The following is a 15529-nucleotide window of genomic DNA, read 5'->3' on the forward strand; positions in this document are numbered from 1 at the left end:
CCTCATCCCCTGCACCCCCGTGGTGACAGCCCAGGTGCCACATGAGGGGTTTTTTTTGAGGGCCACCACAAAATGCTCCATCACCCCGCTCATCGTTTGATGGCAGAATCACTTATGTTGGAAAAGACCCCTGAGATCACCCAGTCCAACCACTCATCTGATGCTGAAATCTGAATTTCCCAGCCCCAGAGCAGCACACAGGACAGGCTCAGTGCTTCAGGTAACAGTTTATTTTCTCCAGGGTGTAAGATGTGCAGCAGGTACGTGTACAGGACCGCCAAGAGGAGTCGCAACCAAACAAGAGACTGGAACAAAGAAACCTAGACAGTATCCTGCCCTACAGCAAATAGTGCAAGTCATGTAAAACATTGGTTCAACATAGGAAAACACAGGGGGGAGAAGGTATTTCCAAGCCACAGGTATTTTTTCTCCCTCTGCTGGAGATCCCAGAGGTGGGGCTGGGAGCTGGGATGGGGATGAGTTCACTCAGGCTCAGACTGTATAGGGTGTATCTTCTACAAGAAAGGATTTTTCTCAGTTCTACCCTTTTTTTGTTTTTGGCTTGGAAAGAAACACAGGTGCACACAGTCAGAGGTACCAAAAGGCAGTGGCAGATCTTAAAAACCCAGCCACGGGTGACCTGCTGCCAAGCACAGCATTTTCTTGTAACGAGATTGCTGGGGTCTTGCTTCACGTACTCCCTTACCTTAAGAGTTTCCTCTGCAACCAGACAGTATCCCAGCTTCAGGGCACTGAGACAGTAAATAAAGCACTAATCCCCTCCAAAATGGATGGAAAAGGATGGGGGGCATAGCAGGTCCTAGGGGGCTGCAGGCAGAGCACAAGTGGAGCAGAGACTGGGCAGCATTTGCAGCCTCACTGGTGCTGCCAGGAGTCCTGCTGACACATTCAAGTCTAAAACATTTTAGGCTGTATTTCCAAATATTACTCCCTTTATTTTTTTTCCTGCAGGTGACTGCCAAATGGAAAAGCCTCTCACTTCCCAAACTGCAGGCTCTTTCTTCCCTTCTTAAAACACAGAATATTTTTTTTCTGTATGCAATTTCCTTCTGCACAACTGCAGGAAGAGACTCTTGCAGTGCTCAGCACAGGGTTTCAAGCCCAGGGGAAGGTTCTGCCCATCCAGCTTCCTGTCACTCGTGCCAGGAGATGCTCCTTTGGCAGCAACACCTGGCCCAAGCAAATGCTTGTGTGCTGCATCACCCCAGTGCTGTTCCCCCTCTGCAGCCTGGATGCTCCAGCAGATCACAGCAGCTGTTCAGGAGCAAGCATGCAGCCATATGTTGTTGCTAACAAGCATTTACTGAAGTTGGTTTCTTCTTGTGATTCCCATGTGTCTGATTAATGCACAGCTCCTCCGAGCGATTTTTAGATTTTTTTTTTTCACCCTCCCTTTGCAAATCTATTTCTTATTTTGTTGCTGTTGTTATTGTTCTGGCACTGTAAGTAAACCAGAATGCGAGCATAAAATGGGCTTAAAAGCCACAAGACCTGAAGAAAGAAGTCGTAAGTGTACTTAAATAGCTGGAAAGTAATTCACATAATTTTAATTTTGTGGATATTTTTTTTTGTGCTCAGAAACAGTTTATAGGCTGACCCTGCCATGGTCCTGCAGGCTCCAAGCACAGAGGAGCTTCTCAACCATCAACCACCTGCCCTGGAAAGGGATTGGTGTTTCTTTGTTCCCAAATCACATTTCTGAACTCTGCCTGCAGATCTGGACCCCTGCCCAAGCACCTGATGCTGTGGAGTCCTTCTCCAAAGCATAAAGGAAGGAAAATTACCTGTGGCTGTAAGAATGTTTTACTGGGATTGCAGCAGGGTGTACGACCCATGAGCCTGAATCCCTGATCCACAGGCTTGGGAGGCTTATTTCCCATTGCATTTCCAGTTCATACTGGGAAGAAATCAAGCTGCCTGGCCTGGGTCTCTGGGTGTACCAGCATCCCATCCTCTTGGGAAAGGTTTTGGTTTTTCCAGGCGCTGTCCCACAAGCTGAGCAGAGAGGAGGGAACATCCCTCCCCATGGTTAACCTTATCTCAGTGAGCTGTGGGAAAGAACAGCACGCTGGTAGGTAGCAGAGAGGTGCCCAAAGGTGATTCATCCCACCCCTGGGAGGTCCAGCGTAGGTGGGGTGAATCACCCTCCATCAGAACCTGCCTCCCTCCAGAGCCAGGACTGCTTCAGAGGAAGGCTGGAAGTCACGTTGCAGGTTGCAGGACAACACAAAGGTGTCTCAATAGGCACGGGGTACCTGTTTACTTCACTTCCAAATGGCTGAACAACGTGGGAAAAGCCTCACTGTTCCTACCTGAAGCTTATTTTCCATGCTTTTGCACCTCATTCAAAAACAACTAAGGGATTCTGCAATTTCTGAGCGGCCACGTGAATGACAGGGCTCATGTTTGTGTCAGATGTCTTCTTATAATCATAGAATCATCAGACTTGAGCTGGAAGGAGCCTTTAAGAGTCATCCAGATCCACCCCTTGCCATGGGCAGGAACATCTTCCACTATCCCAGGTTGCTCCAAGCCCTGTCCAGCCTGGCCTCGAACACTTCCAGGGATCCAGGGACAGTCACCATCTCTTTGGGCAATTTATTTCAGTGTTCTGCCACCCTCATTGTAAAAAATTTCTTCTATCTAGATTGAATCTCCCTTCTTTCAGTTTAAAACATCTTCTCTTGTTCTATCACAGTAGGCTCTGCTAAAATGTTTGCACACCTTTCTCCTAAACTGCCTTCAGGCCCTGGCAGGGGCTCTGAGCTCTCCCTGGAGCTTCTCTTGTGCAGCTGAGCACCCCCAGCTCTGCCAGCCTGGCTCCAGAGCAGAGGGGCTCCAGCCCTGCAGCATCTCCGTGCCTCCTCTGCTCTGGCTGCAGCAGCTCCACGTCCTTGTGCTGCTGGAGCCCAGGGCTGGAGGCAGCTCTGCAGGTGGGGTCTCACCTGAGCACAGGGGCACAGGGGCAGAATCCCCCTGCCCTCTGCCCACGCTGTCCCCACTGCAGCCAGGCTGTGGGAGCCAGGGTGAGATGAACAAGAAGCCACCACACCATGAGCTGGGACAGAACTCGTGTCCCTCCAGCCTGAGGTTTGGTGCTCAGCACACCCGTGCTGCTTGGGAAACAGGAGCAGATCCCCAGGAAGGCACCTTCACACTCAGCTGGGCTCCCATGTGGATACCTGTGGCCTGGACTCACCACACAACATCAAAAGGGGAAGAAACAGGGTTTTCTCTAACCATCCCTCTACACCCCAAAACAAGATCACTGCCAGTACTCAGCTCCCTCCAGCCCTACCCAACCCAGTGCCAACGCGGGAAAATCAACCTTAACTCCAAAATCATCATCAGCATCTCAACGCCAGCAGAACTCCGGGCTGGAGCCCAGACCAGCTCAGTGTTTAATTAATAAGTGATTACTCTGGCTTTCCAAAAGGTGTCAGGCAAACATCCACAGAGCTGAGGCCACACGGATGGCTCTGCTGGCAGCTCAGCAACCGCGGCGGTTCTGCCTTCTCACCATGGCCACAGGCAAGAGAATCAAGTCCTGCTAATAATTTAAAAGCATCAATTAATACCATTTAATAAATACATAAAATGATCTAGTCTCTTTTTTTCCATCTGCTTTTTTTTAACATCAATCAAAGTTAAGGGTGATTGTCCCGTGAGTAACTAAGGCAAATTTGTTTGTGTACGTGTGTGTTCCTCTCTCTACTTTTTTGTTTTGATTTTTTTTCTATTGTTTTGTACATAAAGCAATCACATAAAAATAGTTATAAATAGAAAAATTGCAAAGGTTTATCCCCACTTAGACATATAGGAAAAAAAAAAAAAAAAGAAAAAGAACCCAACCGACCTAACAAACAAACCGAGACAGAAAAAACACCTTGCTTCAAGTCCTTGCAGATCATACAGTACTCAGCATCTTTGGATATTTTACAATGACTCCAAATTGTAGACAAAAAAACACCTGAAGGAACCAATCATCTGCAAAACATCTGCTCGTTTAAGAAGTTGATGTGGATTAAAAAGAAAAAGTTTGATGCAGTTTTAAGAAGATTTCTTTTTCTTCTTACTTTCTTTCTTTCTCTCCATTGACTTTTGTTGCACGTGGAGTCTTTACGGATTTCTTTTCGGAGGAGGAAGCCGAGTGCTGGGCCGTTCCTTGGGACCATTCTGCTATGGGTGGTCTCAGAGCAGAAGTCCCTCACACCCTCCTGGGGGCTGTGGAACCCTTGACTCCCCATGTGCCCCTCCTTGCCTCTGGTGGGAAGATTCTCATCCAGCCACTGATGGAAAAACCAAAAAACTCACGAACGCGCGGTCCTCGCATTCCCTCCGATTTTGCTGACGTTGAAAGGTCACGTTAAAAAGAGAAACAAAAAAAGCCCTAATTTGTAACATTTATGTTTCCAAGTGTTGGTTTCGTGTAAAACAACCCCTGCAACCCACCTCAGCCAGTGGTGGAGCTGGGGTCTCACCATGCCTGCCTCCCACGGCTCATCCAGGAGGAGCCATGAGAGGCAGATGGCACCAAAAACCTTTATCCTTCAGAGTAGCTCATGGATTTGAGGCTCAAGGAGGTGGACAGAGCCATTCCAGCCAATTAGCCACTTTTTTTTTTGCCCAGAAAGAATTACCAGATGGGCTGGCTAAGATGGGGTCTGCAGGGATGCTTGGGAGTCACCCCAAACCTGTTGGGGCCACGTGGCTGACCTTCACCACCTTCTCTTTTGAACTAACCACACTGGAAAAATAGCATTTCTACTTGCTTGCAACCAGACAGTATCACCATCAAGATACCTTTAGGGAACTTCTTTTCCACAAAGATCCCTTGAGACAAGGAGCAGGGATATTTACACACCCAATTTTTTTCCCATCAACACTGCAGAACTGGGGACATGCGAGTGTTTTGTAAATTTTTCTCATCACTATCACAGAGGAATTCGAGGGAATTAAGGACAGAAGCCCAGACATTTCAGAATGGTCAGCGGCAGCGAATTCTGACTCTTTGGTTTGAAACGACTTTTTCATTTCAAAATTCCCACTGGTTCATTTTTTTCAAAGCAAGGGTTTAATAAAAGCTCAGTATCGAAACATTACTGATTCTTCCAAAACTTATCCTTCACCTTTTCAAGCAACTGAAGTTAAAATACTCAAAATAGGCTTTGGTTCTCCTTTTGAAACTTTGAAATAGCTAAAGAACCAAAATAAGTAAAATCCCCCTTTTCCACCCAGCTTTGTGCTAGGTGTTCGATCTCCTTTTTTTTTTTTTTTTTTTTTTTTTTAATGTGTTTTTAAGGTCCCAACTCATGCTGCAGATCAGGGCTTTCACTAGCCCTGTAAATGTGATGTACTGCTGACAAAGGCAATGGCCAGGATCCTCACTCTCTCCCTCTCCCAGCAAGGCTGCTAGACCCCCTTTTTATCCCTTGTGGAATGAATACTGTTGCCAGACATGGGAATTAATTAAGAAGAAAACAAAAACAAAAATAAAACAGAAAAGTCCTTTTGACCAAAAGGGCCAAGGAATGCAACATAACAAACCCAAGTCTGGACGGCTTGTCAGTGTCTGGTGAGCTCTGTGTGTGGGAAAATGGGGAACATTTCCCACAGAAAAGCCATCTCATGGTGATGGCCGAGCCCTGAACTAAGGCAAGTGACATTTTTGGGGGTGCTGAAGAGAGCAGCAGTCCTGGCCTGGCCTTCCCAGATGGAGCCATGAGTGGTGGGATGGGACAGTGAGTGCCCAAGGGCCCCAAGGCCAAGTGCAGAGTCTAAAGTGCCGGTGGTCACGGGGCACAGCACCTGCCCATCCCCTGCTCGCCCCAGGGATGGCCCCGTGCCCCACAGCAGTGAGAGGACAAAGAGCTTCTTGGGAAGCTGATGACGGTGTTCCCAGAAGGGCAATGGGAGCCCCAGGGGAGCGGGCTGCCTTGCTGGGACGCATGGTGGGACCGGGCGCGGGTTTAGTTGCTGGCCTCAGAGATGGGAGCCACGTGGCCGAGCCCTGCCAAGCCACTGAAGCCTGTGCTCCAAGGGTCGGGCAGAGGGAAGAAGGGCTGGGCAGCGAGGTTTTCGTTGTGGCCCAGGGCGAAGGCGAAGATGCCCGCGTTCCTCTCCATGTCCATCTGGGCCCGCCTGAAGAGCTTCATCTGCGTCTCCTCAATCTGGCTCTCCAGCTCCTGCAGGCTGAAGGGCGCCTTGGCCCCGCTCAGGAAATGTTTGGGGCTGGGGCCGGGAAGGCACATGGCCGTGCTGCCGAGGTGGCTGCTCATCTCCTCCAGCGTGGGGGGCATCACGAAGCCGCTCTCCACGGGCTGGGCGCCGGGAGCGAAGAGCAGGCCGGCCGCCCGCCAGGCCGCGGGCTTGCGGCCGCGCCGGGGCCGCGCCACGCGGCAGCTCTGGCGCTTGATGTGCCGGTGCAGGTGGTCGGAGCGCGTGAAGCTCTTGTAGCAGAACTCGCACTGGTAGGGCCGGATGCCCGTGTGGATGCGCATGTGGTTCTTCAGGTCGTAGTTGTGCACGAACTTGGCGTTGCAGTGGATGCACAGGTAAGGCCGCTCCCCCGTGTGCTTCCGCATGTGGATTTTGAGCTTGTCCTGCCTGCGAAAGGAAAAGGAGCTCGGGTCAGGCGGTTCTGGGATGGGTGGGGCTGGTGGGGCTTAGGGTTCTGTCCCAGATTGCCACAACTAGCCTGAATAAAACATTCCGTATGGAACAGCTTCTCCTGGCTGCTTCACGCAGATTTCAGCCACAAGGTGCTTAGATGCAAACAAGCCTGGAATTTAGGCTATCGGCTCTTTTGTGATTTTCATTTTCTCTTTGCTTAGCCAGCAAAGAAGGGACAAAGAATGCTGCAGGGTGTTCTGTAGGCACTTTTCATCCATGAAGGAGTCCTCACAGCATTCCAAATACATGGGGTACTAAAGGGGCTTTTATAGGGTTAGGGTGCCTTAGAAAATGAACCAATAATATCAAGGACTGAAAACTATCCAACTACTTAAAGGTTTCAGGTAAAAAGTGACCAATCAGCCAAGGGATTGAAAAAAGGACCAATTAAAGCACAAAAAGATAAAGCGGGGGTCTGCAAGAGGAGGGGGAAATATTTCTAGTATTAGTCATATTAAGGAAGCAATTTCTTATCTAAGGGATGATTTTGCAGGGAGGCCCTGTCAGGGTTTCTTCTCCTTCCACAGCTGGGATTGCTCTTTTTTTGGGAGTTCCCTCCCTGACTGGGATCCTTCCCTGTTGGGAAGGTGTGGAGTTCATCCTGGGTGTGCAGGTTGATGTTTGCATTTGCCTCCTCTTTCCTGGGCACTGAAACACCACACACACAGAGCCCTCAGTGCCAGGAGCTTTCAGCCCATCACAGAGAATTTAAAACAGCTTAAATTGGAGGAGAAAAAAAATATCCCTGGAATAAACAAAAAAACACAGAATCATTAAGGCTGGAGAAGCCCTAAGATCATCAAGACCAACCATTCCCCCAGCCAAGGCCACCACTAATCCTTGTCCCCAAGTGCCACATCCAGATGGCTTTTAAATCCCCCCAGGGATGGGGATTCCACTACTGCCTTGGGCAGCCTGTGCCAGGGCTGGACAACCCTTTCAGGGAAGAAATTATTCCTAATTTTCCAAGCTCTTTGGCATAACTTGAGGCTGTTCTCTCTTGTTCTGTCCCTTTTTCCCTGGGAAATGAGGCTGACTCTCTCTAGGCTACAACTTCCTTCCATGTATTTGTAAAGGGCAAGATTCTAAACACAGGAATATATCTATATATAACTAAATCTGGGATTGTTAAATAAATACAGACCCATTCCAGCCTGCAAAGAGGGAAATTATTTCGGATTCAAGAGCCTGGCAATGTGGAACAATGCTGCTTAAATTCAGTCCCTCTTGGAGCTGATTTTCTTCTCCTTTTATTCTTGCACTGACCACATGGTGTCTCAGCAGCTTTCTTTTGGAGCAGGAGTATCACTGAGGGTGATGCTGCCAGAGGTGCAGCACCCAGGCACTCTGTCCTTCCCTGCCAGGGTCTCCAACACATCTAACCTCCTCAACCACTTGGATAAGTTGTTTTTTTTTAAATCCAGCCACGGAATAGAGTAATATCCATCCCAATGGCACTTATTTACAAATATTTATATATGTATTTTTTTAGGGGAATATCTAAAAGGAAGAATATTTTCCCATACTGGCAATCTAATCACTACTTTTTCCCTCAATAAATAAATGCTTTCCTCTGCACCCAAACAAGGAAAAAAAAAAAAGCCAGAATCACAGCTAAAGTGTATGATTTTAAAAAGTGAAGCTGATTATGGCTCAACTTAGCTAAGCACTGCTTCCTAGGTTGTACCAGTGGAGTTCAAGTAAAGAGTAAAGTGGCAAAATTAATATTATTTTCCAAAATTATTTCAGACTGAACCCTCCAACATACTAGTATTGAACCTAAAAATATGTAGAACATATGGAGTAATGTCATTATTTGATATAAAATATATATTATATATTATATATTACAGACATGCCATATAAAACTATATGGTATATTTTAATATAAAGAGCAAAGAATATACAATTTATTATTGTTTTAGGATATAATTATATTATAAATTACATAATATAAATATATATTATGATGATTTAATTTATATAATATAAAAATCACACAAAAATCTGTTTCTTCTGGTAGGTCAAGCCCTCAAAACTTGCTGCCTCTGAACTAGTTTTTGCCACCCAGCCCGTGTGCATATTGAAACAGTTTTTGGTGACACTTGCCCAGCAGCACCGTGAGGAATGCAGCCCTGGGCTGGGCATCCCTGCACACCAAACCCTCAGGATCAAGGATGCAAAAGAGCATCCCTAGCAGGACAGTCACTTCTTCACCAGATGATGCTTTTATGGCTTTTGGAGACTGATCCCAGCCTGGTCCTGCACCTACGGATTTTTTAGGGAGACACGAAAAAAAGAAAAAGGCATCTCTCAGTCCCTGTGCCAAGCTCAGGGCAACTTCCCACTCCAGCCTTTTTAAAGCTGGTGTTACCCCAAGGTTTTCAGCGGGGTGCATTTCCTCTGGACAGGCTGGGATCAGTGCTCAGCAGCAGACAAAGCAGCAGCAGGAGAATTTCACCCCGAGCGCGGGAGAAGTCGCGCGCGGATGAGCGCGGGGGAAACGTTAATAAAAAGCAGAGCTGCCGACCCCACCTATAATTTAATTTAAACCCCTGTATGTAATGTTTAACCTACCAGGATCGCTTTTCCTAATAAACACGCTGCGTGCCAGGACTGCATAGTGTAAATACAGGCAAAGCTCTTTTCAGGCTATTACCCATCTCCGGCAGCAGACGGGGAGAAACCCAATCCTCCCAGTCCTCCCTGCCCCAGCAGCATCTCCCGGGATTGCAAGCGAGGTTTGTGGCTCCACCTGGAGCTGCTCAGAGGCTGGGGGAGTGAGGTGCTCTGCGGAGAAGCACCCCAGGGGGATGTGGCACGGGGAATTCGAGCTGGGAGCTGGGCTGGAGGCTCACTCTGACGGAGATCCACGCTCCTTGTGTGTGAATAACCTTAATGCAATTGCATTAGGAGAGCGATTAGGGCTCTGCGAGCTGTCACAACACAAATAATAGGAACAAATAATGTTAACCTTTCCAGCTGGAACAGTATCTCCTTGAGCACTCTGGGGTTGTCTTGGTGGGAAAGCGAAATAGTTGCAGCTTTCTCCAGCGTTCTAGGCAGGGTAGAACAGCAGACTAGAAGCTGAGCAGCCTTTGTTTAAGGAAAAAATAATTAATGAGCCGTTAAATGAAGTCCTGCTTCCTGCCATCAGTTGTCTGTGGGCAGCAGGAGGGGCAGATCCAGATGCATGTAGGGTCCTTGCGGGGGGATGCAAGATCCCACTGATGTGGAGAAGGGATCTGCTGGGGAGGTTGGGGCACTCCTCACCCAGGAAAATATATCCTCTCCATCTCCCCAGTAGATTTTCTCCTCTACAGCTCCTTAAATGCAGAAGTAATGCAAAGGACTGATTCATACCGAAATTCCATTTGGGAACCTCTGCTTCCCTGCACCCTCACTCCCAGGGGACCCCAAAAGGGACCATCTGAGGTTGCAGCTCCCCAGTGAAGGCACTGTGGGTGCAAGTCCAGTGCTTCCAGAAAGCATGGAATTCCCTCCCCCACGAGAGCAAAAGCCATAATGCAAGTGGCAGCACTCAAGAAATCCCAGTAGAAATCTCTTTCTACATCTCAATCACTCCACTTTGCTTAAAAATACACTTATTTTCTAAAAGAGAGCTCTTACACCAGAGTGAGCATGAAAACAGCTAAGAAAACCCCACCCCAAACAAAACCAATTAGCTGCACTCTATTCAAAGTCCTTCCAAATGCATTTAAAAACAAATCAATATTTTAAGATATCCACTTTGCTCAGGGTGCTAAAGAAGGAGAAGACCCTCCAGCACCCAGCTCTGCATGGGGTGACCCACAAGACCAGTTTTCACCAGTGGTGTTGAGGGACTGCACTGTTGGGTCAGTCCCAGTTTTCTGATTTTTTTTTTCCTCGGATGAAATCCCTGTGCCCTGTATTTAGAAGCTGTTGAGCACATGGGGGATGTCAAAACTATTAGGTTTAGTCCTGCATTAGTAATGGGTCATGCTAGACCAGCTCTGTGTGGAGTTTTTAACCTCCACCACGCTGATATAACCTGTCTGGCTTAGGCATCAGTACAGCATCACTCTGTGCCTCAGTTCCCCCGAACTAAGTGAACAATGCTGCCCTTGCCTGTAAAGGACTTTGAGTGCCCTCTGGGAAGGTTCAGCTCTATTATTCCTTTTAAAGGGCAGGTGTCAGTGATGGATCTAGCCAGGCCATTTCCTCATTAGCAATTAGCAGCACACACAAGATGGGGACCAAGGGATGGGGCTGGCCAGGCTGTCCCTCCAGTCTGACATGCCACCACACTCAGAGAGACAACAGCCCAGTGCTGACCTGGGGATGCAGCACCAGCAGGAGCAAGATCCAAATTCCTGCAGGCAGGAATTATCACCAGGCAGTGGCCTTTCCCCTGCAAATACCAGGCTGAGCTGGCTCACGTCGCACATGCCCGCCCGAGGCACGATGCTCCCCGCATTATAATATGCTGTCTGCTGTGTTAATGGAGGGGAGCATGGAAATTTATTTTCAGGTCAAATTCTCATCATCTGCATATCTTCCATTCGAATATTATCATAGGGACAGGAGAAGAAAAGACAGGCTGAATGCAGGAGCACCCCAGGTGTCCGGCCATTGTCAGGAGCTCGCCTCTGCCTACTGTGCAGATTATTTTCCTCTGGTTTTCTCTCACCCCAGCTTAATAGGGCTCTCTCTCTCACATGCAGCCAGGAGCTGAAATACCATGCTCTTGTCAGAAAGCTTTATTATTATGGTAAAGATTGTTCTCATTAGATATTAATTATACTCAGCAAGAGCAGGTCCAGGAATCTATTTGTCTCCGCTCACCGATTAAATTCGCCCAGCTTTGCAGAGCACGGTTTCAGGCTGGAACATTAGATTTGCACAGCTAAATACAACTTGGCAAGAGAAGTTGCAGCTGCCCCATCTCTGGAAGAGTCCCAGGGCAGGTTGGATGGGGCTTGGAGCAATCTGGAATAGTGGAAGGTGCCCCTGTTCATGGCTGGGGGTGGGACTGGATGAACTCTGAAGTAATTTCCAATCCAAATCATTCCATGATTCTGTGATTCCAACTGTTCCCTCTGCACTGCCAAGTCCACCAAACCATGTCCCCAGGCGTCATATCTATACATCTTTCAAATCCCTCCAGGGACAGAGACTCCTACATTCCCTGGACAGACTGTTACATGCTTTGCAACAAGAAATTGTTCCTAATAACCAATCTAAACCTCCGCTGGTGAAGCTTGAGGATGTTTCCCCTTGTCCTGTCATTCGCTACTTTGGGGAAGAGACCAAGACCCCAACTGCACTACTAACACATAATAATTAGGGCCACTCCAGCCTCAGAAAGCCCAGTCATGTCCAAACATGTGCAACTTGGCTGTGGTCTACACTGATGCCAAAATGTGCAAACCCAAACTAATTACATCCTGTGGCTAAATGGCCCTCCCAACTCAATGCATCTCTCAGCACATTAGAGATGAAGCCTCCTTGGCTGTTTGACCATCTGTTTTCCAGCTCACTCTGGTCCCACTGTGGTGAACTCTGGTGGGATTGAAAATATCCTGTTACTTATTTAAGCTTTTGTCCAGCAAGGAGATGGATCCAGTGAGCTGTGGATGTCATCCACAACCCACAAAAATCAGAAGATTCTTTTTCTTCCTCCACCCTGCCTTCCTCCCTTTTTATTTTTATTTTCCAAAGGGATAGAGATCATGCCCTGCTTTTTTCCCTACTTTTATTTTGGGGAAAAAAACCCCAAACTCCGAAGAGTTTTCTCTGATGAGTAGCTGAGAAATCAGTCATGGGTTATGACGTGGCCCCTCCAGCCACCACCCCACTCCCCACAGACAGCAGAGGTGACCAACACACACCTGGTAAAGCGAACTTCACAGATATTGCACATATAGGGCTTCTCCCCCGTGTGGGTCCTCATGTGCCTGGGCAGCTTGCCGGCGCCCATGATGACTTTGTTACAGATGGGACACTGCTGGGATGCCTTGGGCTTTATTTTCCTCTCTTCCTCCAGGGGCCACGGGGGAAAAACTCCTCCAAACTGGGTAGCACTTAAGAAATTGAGATAAGCACTGTAGTCAGTCTCTGCCTTAATATGCCCCAAGGGAGCTGCTGGGGTGTTGGCAAACATGTCCTTGAAGAAGTCATTAGGAAAAGGAGGCGGAGGCAGGTCTTCCTTCTCCTCCTCTTCCTTGATCTTCCTCTTTTTGATCACCAGATCCAAAGGGCCGTTGTCTACTTGTGGCTCCTCAAGCTGGGAGAAGGAGTTGAAGTCACCATTCCACAGATGGGGGAAGAAGCTGGGGGCAAAAGGAGACAGAGCTGGCCTCCTTTCTGGGATGTTTGCCTTAGGGTACAAGTTTTCACTCAGCAAGGACTCTATGGAGAAGTCTCGTATCATGCCCAAGTGTCCAGAGGAGTTACTGGCTGGGAAGTGATTTGGAAAATCTTTAGGTGCTTCTGTATAAGCTTCTTCGGTGAGATCGGACTCAGAAGGACTTTGGTGGCAGCTTACTTCTTGTACATCAGCTAGGTTCTCCTGATTGACAAAATCTTCCACTTCCTCCTCCTCCTCCTCCTCCTCATCTTCATCGTCGTCTTCATCGTCGTCGTCGTCCTCTTTGTCATCCTCCTCCTCGGCCTCTCTGTCGGGCTCCATGATTTCAAGGCAAACGTTGATGATGCTCTGGATCTCCAGCATCTTGGCGGCGCTGAGGATGTGCTTGACGTTTGAGGTGGTGATGGTGAGGGTTGAGGTGTAGGCAAACTCGAGGATGGCAGAAAGTGCTTCAGGCTTGACAAAGTCAATCTCGTAAACATAGGGCTGGTCTGTTAAAGTGCCGGTAGTGAAGAGTTTTTTGAAGTACTTGCTGCAGGCGGCCAGGACGGAGCGGTGGGTGCGGTACTCCTGGTCCTGCACGATGAGGATGACATCGCAGAGCAGCCCGTCGTGCCGCTGCTCGTTCAGACCACACAGCACCTCGCTGCTGTGGTTCGGGAACGGGATCCCAATAAGATCTTCAATGCCATTGGCCATATTCTCATTTAGTGCCCTAGGACAAAGCGCAGACAGCAGAGCGTTAGGGATTCCCAGTGGATAATGCCAAAACCATGCTGCCTTCTCACAGAGCCTTTCCCTCCTCTACCTCACCTGCCTGCCATCACCTCCTGCTTGCACTGTCTCAGTGCCTCTCTAGGCAACCTTCTGCTCCTTCCTGTGACTGAACCTCTGCTTCCCTCCACATCTCTTCATCTCCTCCTTTGTCCTCATCCTTCTCCATCCCCACAGTGTTCACCTTTTCACAGTCACCACAAGCTCTCTCTTCTCTTTCACACCCCTCCCCCAGGAACCTTATGTAATGACTCCCTCCCCATCACACTTCTTCTACACCCTCCTGGAGCCAACATTGTTCCAGGCACATGTAGGATTTGCCCTGCCAGGAGCTATGTGGGGAAAGTGTGATGCTGTATTGCTTCACACTGCCAAGAGCCAGCACCTACACTGCTTGAACAAGATGAGCCAGGGAGTGCCCATCTCATCTACGTGATTGTTTTTGGGAATGGTACAACTGGACATCCCAGATAGGAGGGTAAAGGCTTCCTGCTGCAGCAGGAGAGTGACCCTTATGGGTCTTCAGTTCTGCTACTTCATGCCTGGGAAGCTATGACATGTCACCTCACATGGGGACAAGCCACGTAGGAATGTCTTCCTGAGGGATCTGGGAATGGGGAGGAAAGCAAGGATTTGTGTCACAGTGTGCACCTAAACACTCCAAAGAAGACAACAGGTCTGACAGCAAGGACCTGACCAGACTTTTGTCTGCTAACTCTTCCCAAGAGCTGAGCTTTCTCCATTCCCAATCCTGCTTAGACTTGTCAGTATCAAAATGCCCTGTGCATCTGGCAGACACCTTCCCCTGCTAGAGCAGCTTTAGCTTCAAAGCAAAACTCGGAAGCAAAAAGCCCACACCCAAGAGGAAAACCTGATTTTTTTTATTTTTTTTTGCCATTTTTTAATCTGTAAGATGTTTCCTCTTTCACATGGCTCCAGCAGCCCTTCCACATGAGAAATCCCAGGAAAGGAAAACGATTTCCTCCAGCAGGCGACGAATACATTAATCCCCTCACAGACAGAATACATCAAACAGACAGAATAACTTTGAATACACTAACCCTTGGAAACCCCCAGGACACAGAGCATGTGTTCATGCAGTGTCACCTCTACCAGCCCTGGCCCTGCTGCAGGTAGACACTTGGTTCGCAGCCGAGGGACAGAGCACTTAATCTCCATGAGAGCTCAGGGCACGCGAAAGCAAACCTGCAGCCCTACTCCATTCCTTCTGCAAGGCTGACAGCACCAGCCAGGTAACCCAATTCCACACCACCCAACCTCTGCAGCTCTCCTGGGACCCACTGCCATGGGTGTACTTCCCTGCTCAGTTTCTGGCTCTGCTGATTCCAAACCTCCTTCCAAACCACCAGTGGGGATCTGGTATACCTCAGCTGCCTTGGGGATGGGAAGAGCCTGGTCTGATGGAGGCTGTCCATGAAAACCTGTGCTTCACCTAGGCCAGCAACCCTTGGGGAAGCCTGGGGGGCCCGTAGAGGGGATCAGACTCTGCAAGAAACGTTCCTGTGGGAAAAGGAACGCTGTCTCCCTTTTCCTCCCTCCCCAGGGAGACCTCGCAGGTACCTCCCCCACACCTAATCAGATGTGTGGGAGAGTGAAGGTCTCTGAGGATGGTGCAGCCTAGAAGGAGGTGATGGACCACAGGCCTGCAGGGATAAACAGGGATGGGGGACAGCTGTCCATGGCCAGTGA

At 48.7% G+C, this 15529-nt stretch overlaps 1 protein-coding gene across 1 annotated transcript in view; it reads right to left on the bottom strand.

The window, feature by feature from the left end:
* Positions 1-215: 215 nt before the first annotated feature.
* ZBTB7C (zinc finger and BTB domain containing 7C) overlaps positions 216-15529 on the bottom strand; it is a 150567-nt gene continuing 135253 nt past the window's right edge. Inside the window, exons 5-6 of the mRNA XM_056514625.1 lie at positions 12567-13760; positions 216-6627 (exon numbers count right to left, since the gene is read on the bottom strand). Of these exons, the coding sequence (XP_056370600.1) occupies positions 5991-6627; positions 12567-13760 (1831 nt within the window). The 3' untranslated portion in view covers positions 216-5990. The remainder of the gene's footprint in view (positions 6628-12566; positions 13761-15529) is intronic.

Source organism: Oenanthe melanoleuca, chromosome Z (genome assembly GCF_029582105.1).
Source record: "Oenanthe melanoleuca isolate GR-GAL-2019-014 chromosome Z, OMel1.0, whole genome shotgun sequence".
NCBI lineage: Eukaryota > Metazoa > Chordata > Aves > Passeriformes > Muscicapidae > Oenanthe > Oenanthe melanoleuca.